This window comes from Dreissena polymorpha, chromosome 2 (assembly GCF_020536995.1).
Source record: "Dreissena polymorpha isolate Duluth1 chromosome 2, UMN_Dpol_1.0, whole genome shotgun sequence".
Lineage (NCBI taxonomy): Eukaryota > Metazoa > Mollusca > Bivalvia > Myida > Dreissenidae > Dreissena > Dreissena polymorpha.
Window position 1 is genome coordinate 46,775,085 of NC_068356.1, and position 19,171 is coordinate 46,794,255.

The 19,171-nt window shown below is 38.4% G+C and overlaps 1 protein-coding gene across 1 annotated transcript; it reads right to left on the minus strand.

Moving 5' to 3' along the window:
• Positions 1-4,493: 4,493 nt before the first annotated feature.
• Positions 4,494-13,898, minus strand: LOC127869708 (uncharacterized). The gene is made up of 2 exons (XM_052412363.1): positions 13,518-13,898; positions 4,494-5,834 (listed from the first exon to the last, which is right to left on the minus strand). The coding sequence occupies exons 1-2, from the start codon at positions 13,896-13,898 to the stop codon at positions 4,494-4,496; spliced, it is 1,722 nt and encodes a 573-aa protein (XP_052268323.1).
• Between the last annotated feature and the right edge of the window lie 5,273 nt (positions 13,899-19,171).

Sequence of the window (19,171 nt, forward strand, 5' to 3'; positions counted from 1 at the left end):
AGTATTTGCATCAGCGTCCATATTGGCAGCCAACTTGCGTATAATTTGGAATTTTATTTCCATTAATTCACTTCTAAAACATTAAACATCATAAAATTATTATATTTTAGGCAGAAAAGATAAAAAATAATGGATATAGTCATCATTATATACCGTTAAAATGCTGAAAACGGCGACATCTTGGATTTCTCAAAAAAAAAGAAAGATACAAGCCTGGCATCATTAGGATTCTTCATCAGTAACATGTCCTCTCACAAAAAACACTAATATTTACTACACGCCTCAATGTCGGAAATATTTTCTGCCGGACTAAATGGATGAATGTCGAGCAACAGAGAACGTTTTTTATAGTTTTTTTTTAAATACAGCATACACATTAAATGTTAAGGTTCTTTTTCAGAGAGCCGGACAACGTCGCGTGATACAAACAGCCAGAAGAAAACTCTGCGCTTCTTGCAAACTTCTGGCTTTTGATCTTTGTTCGTAAAATAAAGTCTACTGTATTATCTCTTTTAATTTCCTGATAACAGAAAAAAATATTTGCAGTCTTCTTTACTAAGTCACATAAACCATGTTGTTGAGAATGATTTAACAGTTTTCTTGGAAATAACAAGTTTTCTTTGTCACATAAAGTTAAATGGTTAACTTTTACTCCAGGACTCCCTCTGTTAAAGGTTACTTTTTTTCTTATCTTTAATTTTATTCTTGATTTTTTACCTGCGCTTTTTAGATCCAATGTTTACATTTATCAATATAAAGCATTTAATGACAAACATCAATACATGCCAAAATCTGTGAAAAAGCCCATTTAACTTATGAATATATACAACTTGTACAAAATAATTCTATATTAATGATGAGTCGATGCAAATTATACTCGCTATACGAAATTATGTCCACTTTTGTATATGTTTTTTCACGAAGGGAAGAACTCTAGATGATGTTCCGATTTTGTTAACATTTCGATAAACTTTCAATATTTTAACATAATCTGAGATGACACTTTAATCAACCATTGAAAAACAAAACACTGATTGAAGACATAGAAAGTTTTCGTTTTTTATTTAGTTTGTCAAATACAATATTAAGTACCCATTACATCAGATAACCATATGCAGTATTTCACAGAATAGTGCCTGGCTCTTATTGTAAATGTATGAAACCCTGTTTTCACAAGGTGACGTCATACCGTGAGTCTTATGACAATATTATTTTTTGCCATGCATGAACAATGTGTAAACAAAAGAATAATGTCGTGTATCAATAGTTATAGATACATCAAATGACAAATTTGTTTCACTAACTGTTAATATCAGTGTTTACAGAATATGTCCGTATTGAACTGAATATATGGTCATATTTTTGTACATCAAAAATAGTTTTTTAATGTATTATATTCCTTCCCTTCGTGACTTTTTTTATACTTTTTAATTAAATTTCATTTTCCATGTTTCTTTGAAGATACATTAAAATCAGTTATTAACACCAGTGTTTATAATGCCCTTGCTTACTCTATTATTGCAACAACTCAACTCAACTCAGTTTATTAAGTAAATACAGGTCATTGGTCCAAACTACACATATTTGACATAAAAGATAACACATGTTTGTAAGTGCGAACACACCATCTTACTTATAATATATATCAACGTATTACATTGTTTTTATGTTATATTTAAAATATATGAGCTTAATAAATTTTGTTCAAAAGATGATACAAACATAATTTCAATAGTGTTTCATTATCTGTTTTGCTCCTCAGATTAGATTATAAAAGTCATGTACAGTATTGCCACCCATATACTATATATTTATATAGAAATTCTCAACGGACAACGTCATATTTACTACATTGAAAAAAACCGCATGGTATTCACAGTCAACAGTATATATAAATATACAAAACGGAGGGTAAAGTACATATCGCATCTTGCTCTTCATACATTTCATATACACGAACATACAAAGTTCGTCTGTGAAATTTCTCGGGGCGAAGATCCGAAATATACCCGAAATTTTCCTTGCATTAAAGTTAAAGTAAGTGCGAAATTTAATATGCATACGAAGGATTCCCTAGGTTTGTGCACTGAAACAGACAACATACTTACAATATTCGCAAATAAAATATAGTTATTGCTTGCACGTTTGTTTAATGTAGATAATATTAACAGAATAAGCAATTCCTAAAACATTTATATGATACGTGTAGGAAATTACTCGTAAATTGTGGTACCTTGTGCAAGTATTAGCAGTTCTTTTGCAGGAACCTTGTTGTAACATATTTATTTCAAACCGGTAACACGTAACCGCAGAATAAATAAAATATGTGCATCGAATTATTTGATGCGTTATTTCTATTTGAGAGGTACGCCAGACATTACCCAATGTTACGTTATCTGTGCTTCTGTTTCAATGTTTACAATCATTCCGTATAACGAATATATAAGACGTTCAAACGCGTACAAATGTTGCTACATACTAGTACCATGAAAACAAGTCAGGGGTAATTAAAAAGTATGAATTATTAATATATTGTTTTACCAATTTCATGAATATTGCCGTCTGTTCTGAAAACAACAAAATCTGCAAAATTTAGCCGATCTGCGGCAGCCATTTTAACGTTATTTATAGTTTCAGTTTTTATGTCAGTTTAATTGAAACTGCTTATCACGACGTCATTCTTAGTTAATAACGACGCGTAAGCGATCGTATGCCAAATACCAATCGTTATTTGGCACAACACGAATTTGCATACAGATATCAGCACACCATATGTGCATGTCTCGCGTTGACAACACTATCATTTTCAAACGTCATACTGTTCTGATTTATAGTAATGCATGTTATTAAAATGTATTTTTATTCCTCTGAAGCTTACTTGTCAAGAAAAGAACATTATGCAATAACATTAAGGTGAGCAGCAACACTTTGCACTTATTGCGCTGAAAAAGAAAACAATATGACGGGAATCAACGTGATTTTAATGACGTCACTCCCGCTTGCGGTTTCGGACGAATACGTAAATTCGCTACACTGCGGAAATCCAGGCGGGGGAGCCGGGGCCAAGTGTGACGACACGTTCAGTAGGAAGGCCATTCCTGGAAATAAATAAATAAGTATGTTTTCAAATTAAGAATATTAGTATATATATATATATATATATATATATATATATATATATATATATATATATATATATATATATGTGTGTGCGTGTGTGTTTGTTTCTTGGTCACCAAACAAATAATCACAGAAATGGAAATGTGTAAAATGTTCACAAATATTTCATATCAGGTGGTGATACTCCGCATGATTTGTTTTCTGGTAAAAAACGCTTTTTCTTTCATCATTTAAACGAAAATGAATATTTACCATTTATAAATAAGCTTGATTTCCTTTGTTGATATTACCCATCGAATGTTTTCGTTACTTACACTCATTTGAAAAAGATATATTAAATGCTATTTTTTTTAAATGAAAATAATCTTTATCATTGATGTCGAGCATAACCATATAAAAATGCAAAATATAAACAAAATATATACTTCATCATACATGATTAACGATCATATATATTGCAAAATGAAGCCAACAAGAAAATGTCATTTGTTTTCTTTAACAGCGCTTAATGAATATGTTACTTAAACTCTTTTATCAATTTTTCCACATGTATAAGAATATGCAATTACACTCAGAGTTCGTCGCAATCCATGTTTATTTTTAGGTATGTTTTTAATGCGTAACTTATTTAGCGAATATGATCGAATTTAGTAAAAATTATCGCAAACGTTATATTTAATTTATTTAATTTGGATTTCAGCAAATTTGATTAAAAAATCAACATGAAATACCAAAAACAAGAAAGGGTCAGCACACGCAATATTAGGGTCTCTCTAGCCCGTGTAAACAAATTTTCAAGGCTTTTTCATTTTTTTACAATGAGATGGTTAAGGGCATTAAATCCCATAACCAGTTTTGACATCGCATATAAGAGGTCACGTAACCTATCAATAATTAAAGAAAGAGTGGCCTTTTTTCGTCTTTATGTTTGTCCATTCGGTGAGGATAACAAGTTTACTCCACAAATTTTTGATTGGTTGAAAAACGGACACGTATATTTGACTGACAATTCAACTATACGTGACCCAGTGTTTTGGTCAAATCTAACCGCGACACATAAAGGACTAGGCATTTATTTTTAATATGATTGAGTTAAATTAAAAGAAATATGTGCATGTGTGAATACCTACGCGCTGTAAATGTTAAATTGGTCATGTCATGTTGCGTTTGGCTAGGTGATGTAGTGAATTGACAAACAAAAAAATAACCAAACTACTCGAGCAACCAAAGGACGATAACCCACCTGAATTCACTTTGACTCTGAACATTGTGTCATATATTTTTGTTTAGTTATTTGTTTTCTGCATATATCATGAATACCCTAAATGTCTCTTGGTATCGTAACTATTATTAAAACAAAAGTTTATGTCATCCTATTTAAATAGTGCCACCAGACCCATGGCCGTGCTGTGCAACTCCATGTGACAGTGAACCATCCACAGTCCATGGTTGTCGGCCTTGAACCGTATAACCGCATAGCCTCCCGCGGGAACTGTGACTGTATCCTTCCACACGGCGTGGTCCATTTTGATCCCGGGGATGTTACCGTTCCGCCATGATGGATTAGCCCATGTTGCGTTGTTGCAGACAGCAGTCGCACGCTGTGCGCTCCGGCAGTCTACATCCTCGTTATCCCCCAAATTCACGTCATTGGGACTCGTCCACGATGCATTTGATAGACGATTTCCGATTTTGAGTAACCGAAAAATGTAGCCATGCGTATGCACAGAGTGATGCGCTATCGCAAATAGTCCGTTGTTCAGGAAGTTCAGTTGAACGACGTCGCCCATATTGACGCTGATTACATGTGTGCATGTGCACATTTTCTCCGCGCCGCAATCACTAAACTGGTCACAGGTCCCAGTGACGTCATTAGGTTGCGTCAGCGCGGACACTTTTGGCATTATGTTGTTAACGCCGTTCATTTGTCCTACCATCTTCCCTCCGTAAAACATGAAGCCCGTGTTGACAAAGAATTCCTTAAATGGGCCATCATCCGCTGTAGGTACAGGGTCAGCGGAAGGGGTCTCCACGCTATCCATCGATTTGCATGACCATCCAGGGAATGTGAGAAATGGGCAGTTAAACACGGTGCAAGGATTCTCTATCGTGCACGTCGTCGGTACGGTTGTCGGATCTTCGATGTTTGCTCCAGAATATCTCAAAATGGCATACACGTGATTTTGCCTTTCAATTCGCAACGTTTCCGCTCTCACCCAATAATTTTTAACGGGTTGGTTCGCTTGTATGGTGACGTCACACCTCTCCCCAGTATGAAGTACGACTCGATCAGTCTCGAACGGCTTGACGTCATTACCGTCAACTGACAAAACCGTCAGCTTGTGGCCGTCGATAGAGAAGACGTACTGGAGAATGGTCGCAGTATTGATGATTCTTAACCTATACACTGTTCCGGTGACGACAGTAAACACTGTTAAAGGCGTCAGCGTGACGTCATTTGCACCATTCATAATGCGCCCACGTCCGTTGATCAATGATGACGTCATTTCCATGACTGAGGAAATGGTGCCGTCAATTTGTCGCACGGGAAAAAAGTTTGCTCCCCCGGGGTAAAAGATCCCGTAGAGTCCCTGAGTGTGAAGGTCTAGAAACGTGAAGCGGTTGTTATAGTCCTGGATCATCACGACGTGTTCGGCGGCTTCGACCTCGTCTTTCTTTTTCACTATCAGAGCGCCGTACACTCCCATGCTTATCTAGAAACAAAAAGAGAAAGGTTTCTTCCTTTGAATAAATGTGATTAACTTGTTTTTTATATCTGGTATCCATATTTGTGTTCGTCTAGGTTGTGTTTAGGTTGTTTTTGTTTTCAAATGATGGCAGTTGTGGGGTGGATGTAGAAGTAGAGAGACGTGGGTGGTAGCTTTGGAGTGGAGGTAGTAGTAGAGGTATGTGGGTGGTAGCTGTTGAACGGAAGAAGTAGTGTATGGATGTTGGTGGTAGCTGTGGGGTGGAGGGATGTGGGTGATAGCTGTGGGGTGGAAATAGTAGTAGAGGGATGTGGGTGGTAGCTGTGGGGTGGAGGTAGTAGTGGAGGGATGTGGGTGGTAGCTGTGTGGGAGGTAGTAGTGTATGGATGTGGGTGGTAGCTGTGGAGTGGAGGTAGTAGTAGAGGGATGTGGAAGGCAGCTGTGGGTGGGGGTAGTAGTTTGAGGGATGTGGGTGGTAGCTGTTTGCTGAATGTAGAAGTGGAGGGGTGTAGGTGGAGGTACAAGTAGAGGAATGTGGGTAAAAGCTGTTTGAATGAGGTATTAGCGGAGGGATGTGGGTGTTAGCTATACGGTGGTGGTATAGGTGGAGTGATTTGGGTGGTAGCTGTGGGGTGGAAGAATAGTAGACGGATGTGTGTGGTAGCTGTTTGATGGAGGTATTAGCGGAGGGATGTGGGTGCTAGCTAAACATAGTGGTACATGTAGTAGTGGAGAGATGTGGATGGTAGATGAGGGGTGGAGGTAGAATTGGAGGGATGTGGGTGATAGCTGTGGGGTGGAAATAATAGTAGAGGGATGTGTGTGGTAGCTGTGGATGGAGGTAGCAGTAGAGGGAAGTTGGTGGTAGCAGTGGGGTAGGTAGTAGTGTATGGATGTGGGTGGAAGCTGTGGAGTGGAGGTAGATGTAGAGGGATGTGGGTGGTAGCTGTGGAGTGGAGGTAGCAGTAGAGGGATGTGGTAGTAGCTGTGGGTTGGAAGAAGTAGTGTATGGATGTGGGTGGTAGCTGTGGGGTGGAGGTAGTAGTAGAGTTATGTGGGTGGTAGCTCTGGGGTGGAGGTAGCAGTAAAGGGGATGTGGATAGTAGTTGTGGGTTGGAAGAAGTTTGTATGGATGTTGATGGTAGCTGTGGAGTGGAGGTAGTAATGGAGGGATGTGGGTGGTAGCTCTGGGGTGGAGGTAGCAGTTGAGGGATGTGGGTGGTATCTGTTTGATGGAGGTATTAGCGGAGGTATGTGGATGATAGCTTTACGGTGTAGGTAGTAGTGTAGGGATGTGGGTGGTAGCTGTTTGATGGAGGTAATAGCGGAGGGATGTGGGTGTAGCAGTAGAGGAATGTGGGTCGTAGCTTTGGGTAAGGTAGTCGTTTATGGATGATGGTTGTAGCCGTGTGGTAGGTAGTAGTTTATGGATGTGGGTGGTAGCTGTGGGTGGAGGTAGTAATAGAGGGATGTGGGTGGTAGCTGTGGGTGGGGGTAGTAGTGGAGGGATGTCGGTAGGTAGCTGTTTGCTGGATGTAGAAGTGAAGGTTGTGGGTGGTAGCTCTGGGTGGAGTAAGAAGTAGAGGGATGTGGATGGAAGCTGTGGGGGAGGTAGTAGTGTAGGGATGTGGGTGGTAGCTGTTTGATGGAGGTATTAGCGTATGGATGCGACAGTTAGCTATACGGTGGAGGTAGTAGTGGAGTGATGTGGGTGGTAGCTGTGGATGGAGGTAGTAAGAGAGGGATGGAGGTAGTAGCCGTGGGGGAGGTAGTGGTGGAGAGATGTGGGTAGTAGCTGTGGGTTGGAGGTAGTAGTAGAAGGATGTAGGTTGTATCTTTTTGATGGAGTTATTAACGGATGGATGCGGCTGTTAGCTATACGGTGGTGGTAGTAGTGGATGGATGTGAGTGGTAGCTGATTGATGGAGGTATTAGCGGAGGGATGTGTGTGTTAGCTACACGGTGGTGGTAATAGTGGAGGGATGTGGGTGGTAGCTGTTTGGTGAATTTAGTAGTGGAGGGATGTGGGTGGTAGCTGTGGGGGAGGAAGTAGTGAAGGGCTATGGGTGTTACCTTTTTGATGGATGTATTAGCGGAAGGGTGTGGGTGTTAGCTATACGGTGGTGGTAGTAGTGTAGGAATGTGGGTGGTAGCTGTTAGGTGGAGGTAGTAGTGGAGGAATATGTGGTAGCTGTTGGTGGAGGTATTAGCGGAGGGGTGTGAGTGTTGGCTATACGGTGGTGGTAGTAGTGTAGATGTAGGTAGTAGCTGTGGGGTGGAGGTAGTTGTGGAGAGATGTGTGTGGTAGCTGTTGGTGGAGGTGGTACTAGAGGGATGCGGATGATAGCTGTGGGTGGATTAGGATGGTAGCTGTGGGGGAGGTAGAAGTGAAGAGATGTTTCGGGTAGCTTCTCGATGGAGGTATTTGCGGAAGGAGTGTGGGTGTTAGCTATATGGTGGTGGTGGTAGTGTAGGGTGTAGGGATGTAGGTGGTACCTGTGAGTGGAGGCAGTAGTGGAGGGATGTGTGTGCTAGCTGTTGGTGGAGATAGTCGTAGAGGGATGCGGATGGTAGCTGTGGGTGAAGGTAGTAGTGAAGAGATATGTGTAGAAGCTGTATCCGGAGGTAGTAGTAGAGGGATGTGGGTGGTAGCTGTGGGGGAGGTAGTAGTGAAGGGATCAAGTTGGTAGCTTTTTAATGGGGGTATTAGCGGAAGGGTGTTGTGTTAGCTATACGTTGATGGTAGTAATGTAGGGATGTGGGTGGTAGCTGTGGGGTGTATGGAGTAGTGTAGGGATGTGGGTGGTAGCTTTGGGGTGGAGGTAGTAGTAGAGGGATGCGGGTGGTAGCTGTGGGTTGAGGTAGAAGTAGAGGGATGTGGATGGTAGCTGTGGGGGGGGGTAGTAGTGTAGGGATGAAGGTATCTTTTTGATGAAGGTTTTAACGGATGGATGCGGGTGTTATCTATACGGTTGAGATAGTTGTTGAGGGATGTGGGTTGTAGCTGTGGGTGGAGGTAGAAGTGGGTGGATGTGGGTGGTAGCTGTGGGGTGGAGGTAGTAGTGAAGGGATGTGGGGGTAGCTGTGGGTGGTAGTAGTAGTAGAAAGTTGTGGGTGGTAGCTGTGGGTGGAGGTAGTAGTGGAACGATTTGGATGTTAGCAATTATGTTGATGTAGTAGTGCATGGATGTGGGTGGTTGATGTGGGTCGAGGTAGTAGTGGAGGGATGTGGCTGGTAGCAGTAATGTAGAGGTGGTGCTGTAGGGATATGGGAGTTAGCAAGGGGGTGGAGTTAGTAGTGGAGGGATGTGGGTGGTAGCTGTGGGGAGGTAGTAGTGTAGGGATGTTGTGGGTAGCTTTTTGATGGAGTTATTAACGGAGGGTTGTGGGTGCTAGCTATACGGTGGTGGTAGTAGTGTATGGATGTTGGTGGTAGCTGTGGGGGAGGTAGTAGTGAAGGGATGTGGGTGGTAGCTTTTTGATGGGGGTATTAGCGGAAGAGTGTGGGTGTTAGCTATACGTCGATGGTAGTAGCGCAAGGATGTTGGTGGTAGCTGTGGGGTGAAGGTAGTAGTGGAGGAATGTGTTTGGTAGCTGTTGGTGGAGGAAGTAGTAGAGGGATGCGGGTGGTAGCTGTGGGTGGAGGTAGTAGTAGAGCGATGTGCGTGGTAGCTGTGGGGAAGGTATTAGTGCAGGGATAGTGGTATCTTTTTGATATAGGTATGAGTGGATGGATGCGGGTGTTAGCTATACGATGGAACTAGTAGTGGAGGGATGTGGGTTGTAGCTGTGGGTGGAGGTAGTAGTGGGAGGATGTGGGTGGTAGATGTGGGGTGGATGTAGTAGTGGGAGGGATGTGGGGTGTAGCTTTGGGTGGTGGAAGTAGTAGAAAGATGTGGGTGGTAGCTGTGGGTGGAGGTAGTAGTGGAAGGATGTGTATGCTAGCAATTATGTTGATGTAGTAGTGCAGGGATGTCGGTGGTAGCTGTGGGTCGAGGTAGTAGTGGAGGGATGTGTGTGGTAGCAATTAGGTAGAGGTGGTGCTGTAAGGATGTGGGAGTTAGCAAGGAGGCGGAGTAAGGTTAGTAATGAAGGGATGTTAGTGGTAGCTGTTGGTGTAGGTACTAGTGGAGGGATGTGGGTGGTAGCTGTGAAGTGGAGGTATTAGCGGAGGGATGTGGGTGGTAGCTTTGGTTGAGGTGGTAGTTGTCTTGTGATCGTATACAAGGAAGAAAGCGGTGTGTCTTGTTCTGAATCTATTTCAAATCTCAATGTATCAAAACAGCGTACTCACAGATATGACGTAAACGTCGCGTGACGTTCCGCGCAAGGGCGCGAAAGCGTCGTTACATGTACAAATTCCCAACAGTAGTAAAGGGATGTGGGTGGTATCTGTGTAATGGAAGTATAAGCGGAGGGATTGGGTGGTAGCTGTCGAGTGGAGGTATTAGCAGATAGATATGGGTGTTATCTGTGGAGTGGATGTATTGGCGGAGTGATGTGGGTGGTAGCTGTGTAGTGGAGGTATTAGCTGAGTGATATGGATGGTAGCTGTGGAATGGAGGTATTAGCGGAATGATGTGGGTGGTAGCTGTGTAGTGAAGGTATTAGCATAGGGATATGGTTTATATCTGTTTCATGGATGTATTAGCGGATGGATGTGGGTGTTAGCAATGCGGTGGAGGTAGTAGTGGAAGGATGTGGATAGTAGCTGTGGAGTGGAGGTATAAGTGGAGGGATGTGGGTGTAATCAATGAGGTGGTTGTAGTAGAGGGATGTGTGTAGTAGCTGTGGAGTGGAGGTCGTAGTGAAGAAATGAGGGTGGTAGGAGCAGAGGTTGAAGCTCCGAGCTTCAAGCGGGTTTCATTCGGACATGGCCGGTTTGCAACCCAGGAGCAATCAAATCGAAACTGACAAGCGTCAGTGTCAACGGATAGAAACGATGTTCATGAAGGTGTCTCATCAGCTCATGAGGTAAAACTTGCTGGGTTTGAATCGATAGAAAGGAAGCTCTCTAATGAACATTCACTTTTTTTTTTGCTCCAGCTTCTCGCTACATCGTGTGCACATAATTTCTATCTAACAATTAGACTAATTGAGAACACATCAAATACTATGATTTTTACTTTTTATTGAATTGTTTTCTTTCACGATAGACCTCTTCACTTGAAAGGAAGATTTTTTCCAATAACTACCTGTTTGGATGAATCAATACTGACAATACATGGAAACCCGTCATTATTTAAACAGGTATCTATGTTACCAATTGTTTGATGATTGTGCCATCTTGGAGTATACAAGATTATACATCATGAGTACTTGCCTTTGACCGCTTACTATTCATTAAAACCTTCAGAAGACGTTTTAGTGGCAGTAATATATTACGAACACAATTAAATCTAATGTCGCAACATGTTTTCCCGATGGACTCGATTCACACAGTATGCGTAAATCAGGTAGAGGACATGTCCACACCGTTCAATCGACTAACGCAACGTCTGTGGTTCATCCATCAGATGAGCTAGTAGATAAATGTCGGTTAAAAGCGGAGTGTAAGTATTTCCTTATTCTTTATATTTTACGTATTGACTTTAGCAGTTTTGAGTATGTTCTTTGAGAGCCTAAGTTAAAAAGACTTTGTAAACGTAATCCCTACCTTCCTAGCTGCTTACTTTTAAAGAAATCCGTTAGAATGTGGTCACAAATCAAACACAATTCACCACTTTCTCAGTCAAACTCTAATTACACAGGCCTGAGGGTTTAGACCGAAGACAAATATGAACAACATGCTATTGAAATCTTTAATCATTTGTCTTCGGTTATTCCAAATTACAGCATTCCACATGAACACACAACATTTTGCAAGGTTGTATGACCTTAATCCGGCCGTTACACTCCATGATCGAAGGGTTCCAGATAAGCGAAAACAGGGCAGAAATCTAGTAAAATGGCGCTGTAAAATATACTGTCCGAAAAAATTGGAGTCACTAATTATGGCCGAAAACCCGTATGTCCGAAGAGTCATGAAAAATAATTATTTTGGCTAATAAATGGGGTGTCTAAAAACTTAGAGTGTCCGAAAACTTGGAGTAATTACGGTATATGCGCGTGTGTTAGCAAATAGTAAATAACAGTTCATGTTTATTGCACACGTTAGCGCCATTTCAACGGGGGTCTTTTTACACAAAGTTGAAATAAAAAATGTTTATATTATATTTTATCCGAACAGGACAGAGCAGAACAGTACTTTATTTATTTTCACGGGTTACAAAACAATAAGAGTTTGTAATATTATATTAGCTTATTTATAAGAGAATTACACAAACAACAAACACACAGAAGAATATACGTTAAATCATAGTAAATCCTGTGGGAAGTTGGTTGTTATGTGAAAATTTTCGATAAGAGAGTCAGTAACATAGTGGTTATTTTATTTTAAACAATATATTGTCTATAAGGAAACGTAAATTTAAGTTTTGAACCAGTAGGTGTTAAATTATTAACAGTTAATCACATATGTGAATACGCCGCAATAACAAAATAATAATAATAATAATAATAATAATAATAATAATACATGTCAAAATATAAAAACAATAACAAAATCAACAATAATAATAAAAATACACGTAATAATAATAATAATAATAATAATAATTTAATATATTTTTATTAATTGTAATCAGCATCGTTTATCAATAAAGATATAATTGTGATATATTCATATTTCATCAGCAATAGTCATAATGACACATATACTACTTTGAGCCTCGCTCTGGGAAAACAGGTGTTAATGTATTTGTTTTGACTGAACAGGCTAATTTTGGGCTAACATTTACGAAAATGCAAGCTCGTTTAAAGGGATCTTTTCACGCTTTGGTAAATTGACAAAATTGAAAAAAGTTGTTTCAGATTCGCAAATTTTCGTTTTGGTTATGATATTTGTGAGGAAACAGTAATACTGAACATTTACCATGCTCTAATATAGCCATTATATGCATCTTTTGACGATTTTAAAACCTAAAAATTATAAAGCGTTGCAACGCGAAACGATTGAATAATTTGGAGAGTTTTGTTTTTGTCGTTAAATTTTGTGAAACTACGAAAATTGCTTATATAACGTATAAAATACGTGAATTATGTGTACCCGGCGGAATAGCTCAGTAGGTTAAAGCGTTTTTACTTCAGGACTCTGGCAGGACTCCAGGGGTCACTGGTTCGAAACCTGCTCCGGGCAATGTTCTTTTCCTTTTTTTAATTTTATTCTTGATTTTTTACTGGAGCTTTTACGATCCAATGTTTACATTTATCAATATAAAGCATTTAATGAATAAGTTAAAAAAATGCCAAAATCTGTGAAAAGGCCCCTTTAATACTTAAAGCTCATTGAAATAAATAAATGCATATAGTCGTCTGGTGGAGCTTTGCAAGATGGAAAAATAACGCTTCCTTTTGACAAAAAACGCGCAAAGGTCACCTATTAAATCTAAGTCATACAATTTAATATTCGCATATGCTTATTCACTGTCCGAATAAAGTGTAAGATCTTGCGGTCATAATCATTTCCGTAGGAATATTAAATATTCACCAACAACGCAAAAATGTGTTAACAAAGAGACGCGTTATGTTTTAAAGGATGCGTGGACAAATTGAACATCCGAAAAAAGGAAAATTAAATGAAGCTCATACCTGCATACCGCTGTGGGCGTGGTAAAAGAACGTTCCCGCCCTCGGGACCTTAAACTTGTACGTAAACGTTTGGCCGGGAAGGATCGGGCACTGCGTCACGAAGGCCGCTCCGTCCATCCACGGCGTTCCCCGCATCTCCAGTCCGTGCCAGTGGATGCTCGTCTCGGTCCCAACCAGGCTGTTTTTCACGCGAACCTTGACCTCCTGACCTTGAAACACAACCAGTTCCGGTCCTGGGAGTGTCTTGTTTACGGTAAATAGGACGCGGTCATGGTCTGAGCCGTCGGCGAGAATGACGCGTCCGGGGTCCACCGTCGCGCCGGTAGTATCCCCGTACGTGAACAGCTTCCGGTCGGTGGAGTTGATGTAGACTTTCGCCATGAAACCGAGTCGCATCGGAAGCCATGGGCTGATTTCCAGGAAGAATTCGCATTTCTGGTCTTGACTGTTACATGTATCTGAGTTGACATGAAAGCACAAGTTTACGAATATAATAATAGTTATACACCTTTGAAAAAAAATATTGTTTCGTCCGTGAGGATAAATTGACATTATTGAAAATGTTTGACCGAGTATTCCAATACAAATTGTGTAATGAGCTCAGTCTGTCAGTTAAATCCTTACGAACTCTTTAAAAACGACACGGACTCCGCGCTTGCTTATATACAAGCAGGCATGTTGCCGTCCCTACATGCACTCAAAAATTGTCCAATAGTCGGGTGTCTTTAATATCGAAATGTAGGCTGCATTAACCCTGAATTCTAGGTAGATCATTTCCTTAGTTTGAGTTACCCTTTTTGTCATGTAAGCCTCATGCTTATTGATCAAGTTTCGTGTTGTGGGCTAAGAAAGAAATATTTATCTGCCTCACGTTATGTTTTATACTCAACAATCTTGTAATGTTCTACTACATTTTATGTCTTTAAAAAAACATAATAAAAATAATGTTTATTATAAAATAAATAATCCAATTTATTCATACACAATAGTAATGAGTTCGATAACGAAACTTTGCCCTATCTTCTATATTTGAATTCCTATTGATGATTGGCCTGTCATATTATTTTTACTATTTAACATGCAGAAGGATATTTGAGGAACTGAACTGAATATACAGAAAATCAATTTAAGGCAAGATTGAAGATTGCTGATGATCGGCAATTAATAGTTGACAATTAGTATGCTTTCTAATTAATACATAAAACACACACACATATACAGACAAACAAACACATTTAAATAATTCAAGATATTTTTCTTGGTAATGTTTTCCAATGTACTTGATTGTTTTTAATTATTTTAAAAAGTAATATCCTTGCATTATATTAAAGGCGCCTTTTCACAGATTTTGGAATGTTTTGAAGTTTGTCATTAAATGCTTTATATTGATAAATGTTAACATTGGATAAAAAAGCTCCAGTAAAAAAAAAACAAGAATAAAATTAAAAAAAGAAAAAAAAGGTAACCCTCAGCAGGGCTCGAACCACTGACCCCTGGAGTCCTGAAGTAAAATGTCTACCACTTAGACCACTCGACCATCCTTCCGGATACAATACTAGACGTATTTTATACTTTATATAAGCAATCCTTGTAGTTTCACAAAGTATAACGACAACATCATAACTCTCCAAATTATTAATATGTTTCGCGTTGCAATGCTTTATAATTTTTTGGTTTTTAAATACTCAACAGATGCATATAATGGCTATTTTAGAGCATGGTAAATGTCCAGTATTACTGTTTCCTAACAAATATCATAACTAAAACAAAAATTTGCGAATCTGAAACATTTTTATCAATTTTGTCAATTTACCCAAACGTGAAAAGGCCCCTTTAACAAACACACTGATGTTTATAAAAAGCTGCAACTGCAGAGGCGTAACAAAATACCTGACTATCTTCGTGAAATTCAGCAAATATTTAGTTTAAACATATTTTTTTCAAACAATACAATTTGTTATTACATAGCACTACATGTAACATTTATGCAATGGACGTGTTTGAATAGGATTAGAACTTAGGATTAGGATTCTTCTCCCTAAATATTTACTCTGCTGTACAGATAAATAATAATAATCAAATCACTCAGTTACGCGCCAATGGTGACACAGACAACCCCCGTGGGTCAAATCCCTTTGAAAATAGTGGGTTTATGAGTACATGAACCGTTAATTAATCATGTTCCATGTAAATGGACACGTTATGAAACGTTTCATTAAGTTTTGTTCCTATTAACGAACTGTCCAATAATGTGTCGTTTCATGAGCAGATCATTAACTGTTATCATTATCTGATAACTGCCAAAACGGCTAACTATTTTCAAAAAGCACTCGCCCCTGGGATTTTTGCTGGCAACCGTATAAGCAAACCCTGACAATATTTATCTTTCTGTATCACATTAAAAAGATTTTTAAGCATTTTACCGCGTGTAGCAACAGGGGAGGTAATGGATGTCAAGTCAGAGGGAAGGTAATTATAATATAATTATCGACCGATTTAATACCACACGATAAGCTTGACAGGTTGGCAAATCTCTTTAAAAAGAAACACAAACAAAAATATTGTTGAACGTTATAACAAGACGTATTTCTTAAACCTTTTTTACGTCACATTCACATTAACAGATACAAATTTAGCAGTATTTGTAGGAGTGAACTCCGTTACTTTAACCATTAAATTTATTTATCCATATAAACTATGCTCGCAAACGATTTACTTTAACAATTTGATCAGCACTAATTTAAGAATGTTCAATTAACGACACATAACCACAAGATGCGTTTTCACGGGTTTTTATAAGACACTTTAGACTTGTGGCTACCAGGACAGTGACCTTACCTTTCACAAAATTAGTATTGCTTTCTGATTTATATCCATGGTTTGTTTGAAAAATTCTCATTTAAACTTGTTGTTCACTGATTGTTAGAAAAAAAAGTTTGAAATGAACACATAAAAAATCCGCTCATGAATGCTACGGCCCGGCGAGCTTCCGACGCTGCTTCAGCATTTTGCGTTCGCTCGTCAATAAAAATTGCCACACATAAAAATAAAAACGAGCATTTTGTGTCTCGTTTAATCTATGTTACGTTACAACATCTAGCGTTGAAATTTTTGCGTTTGCTTTAAGGAACATTGATTTTTTTAATTTTACTAGAACTGCCAATAGTATGCCCGATATTGATTTTTGCAAAATAAATAGTGATTGAATTGTGAAAGAAACTGAATATCAGCTGTAAAAATTTTCAAAATATACCCTACAACCTACAGCCGTTCCGCTGGACTTCTTCATGGCCGTTAATAACGGGCGCAACCTCTTTTTCAGATGCATTAATACACGAGCTAATTATACTTCTGAGGTAACGCTATAAATTCTTTTCAAAATAACATTTGAGGAAAGGCAGCTGTTGTGCTGTATTTCAGCAGTGCCATTACAACACTTGAGTGCTTATATATTTTCTAATCCATTTCTTACACCCTGTTTAATATTTTAAATGCGTAAATCATTTACTTATTTATAAATATATATTTCCAATAAGTCTCCATCAATAATTAAATAAGTTAGAGGGCAATTTGTAAAAAAGTATTCAGAAATATGGGCATTAAAAGCTATAGAGTTATCATCCCGGAATATTTGGGAAAGCTGAAGTGTTGTTTAAATTTCTCGGAAACTTTGATTTTTAGTGCAGAATACCATTATACTTGACACATGTGATTAAGGAACAGAAAACTCCAGATGTAGTATTATGTATTTAATTAATACGGGCAAAAGCCCGCGAAGCGGGCGTTGACCGTTCATACATATGGAAATTAAGATCATAAAATTACATAAGAATACCATATAGGGATGCGTCTCAAAAAAATTTGCCACGCGACATATATTTTCGCGATGCTATTTATGACCTTGAACAAATAAAAAACACTTTGACATATGCTAAATCACATGTAAATACATAACTCAGGAAAAATTATATTAATGACATCATAATTGTGTAGCGAATCGCACTAAATATTCTCGCATTATTTGTTTTTATTCGCAACCGTTTCATAATTAAGACATTACTCAATTATCTCCCCTGAATACTCAACTTCAGTGGGTATAAGCCGAAGACTGGTTCACTACATATAGTGACAGTCTTTACCAAACACAATTTACGTAAACATAGCCCGTCTTAAATATATTGCCGAATATCAGATTTCTGTCGAATTTATTTGCTTTGATCTATTCGATATCTTATTGTTATTATTATCCTGACAAATCACAAACGCTTGTTAAAAAAAATATTTGCTTTAAACAATATAGTTGGCATCTCTATTCTTCCAGTATTATCGCGGTATTTCAATAACGACACCCTATTGTTTATTTGTCAGAATTCGTGACGCATTTTTCATTCGCTCTCAGAAAGAAGTTGTACGTGTGACCATGAGCAATATTCTGGTAAGTTGTCGTTGTTATCCATTAGAAACACATTTATTCACAAAATTTAAAGATATTCCTATCTAACTTTTCAGTCTTTTAGCTTTAATGTTTAACGTTTTTACACCTCGTCTGCTCGCACTTTACCGATATCCCGAAAGGTTACATATCACTATAATAAGTTTAGGCCTAAAACCACAAAATCCGACACCTTTGGATTTTCTTATCACAATTTTACGTAAAAAATCTTCCAGATTCGAAGTCAACAAAAAACAAGACATTTATAAATTGTCTGCATTATTGATCAGATTGTTGGTTTTCCGTCTTTAGAAGCTGTTCTGCCAAGGCAAGAGCTGGGCATCACACAAGCCATTCTATCCAGCAAAACTGACAGTGTTGGTTTACAGAAATCAACAAAGGAGGGATTCCTGAATTATCAAAGTTTCCAAGCTATACACCCAGTTATTATCTGTGGTGATCTTTATTGGTTCTGTTGGTTTACTTGGATGGAACATGTGTGAACTTTTATAGAACTTTGAAAAGTCTATATCTGTCTATCTATAAACAAAAATCAGCTATGGTATAATAAGATCAGATGTGCAAACAATGTCAAAGGGTTGTTAAATTAACAATTTGAATGCAATTATGCTGAAAAAATATGAAAGTTCCCATGCAAATTTAGTCTGTATATCAACAAGTGTCTGCCAATAAATGTCAAACTAGTAATACAAAACTTACCACAAGTATGTAAAAGCACTAATTACCTGTTGTGATCATTTTTAGTAAGAAAGTGTAATTCTAAACAGTACCAAATAGCTTGTTTAGTAAATGCATAATGCAATTAATATGATTTCCTTTATATTGTTTAAGGTAGCGCACCTCTAATGGGCACATATCCAAATATAATCTAATTAATTATTTTCTTAATCAGCATCATTTCACTGAACTACATGCAAATTTGTAGGTAGGCTTTCCATGCTTTTTAAAAAAATATACCGATTTTTTCAAAACCACCCCCACGCTCGGCTTTTGTCCAGTTTATTTTCACCCCTGGGGTATATAAAAGTTCCATAATTCATTCAAGTTTCCAAATATGGGCATGCAGTTGGTGTGTACAGATGCTGTAAAGGTGTTTAAAGTTTAAACAAGATGAAATAAGTATTCTTTTACAGAAATTTATTTTTTACAAATTTTTATCTATGGAAGAGCGCCATGAAATGTAAGTGATTTCAGCCAAGTA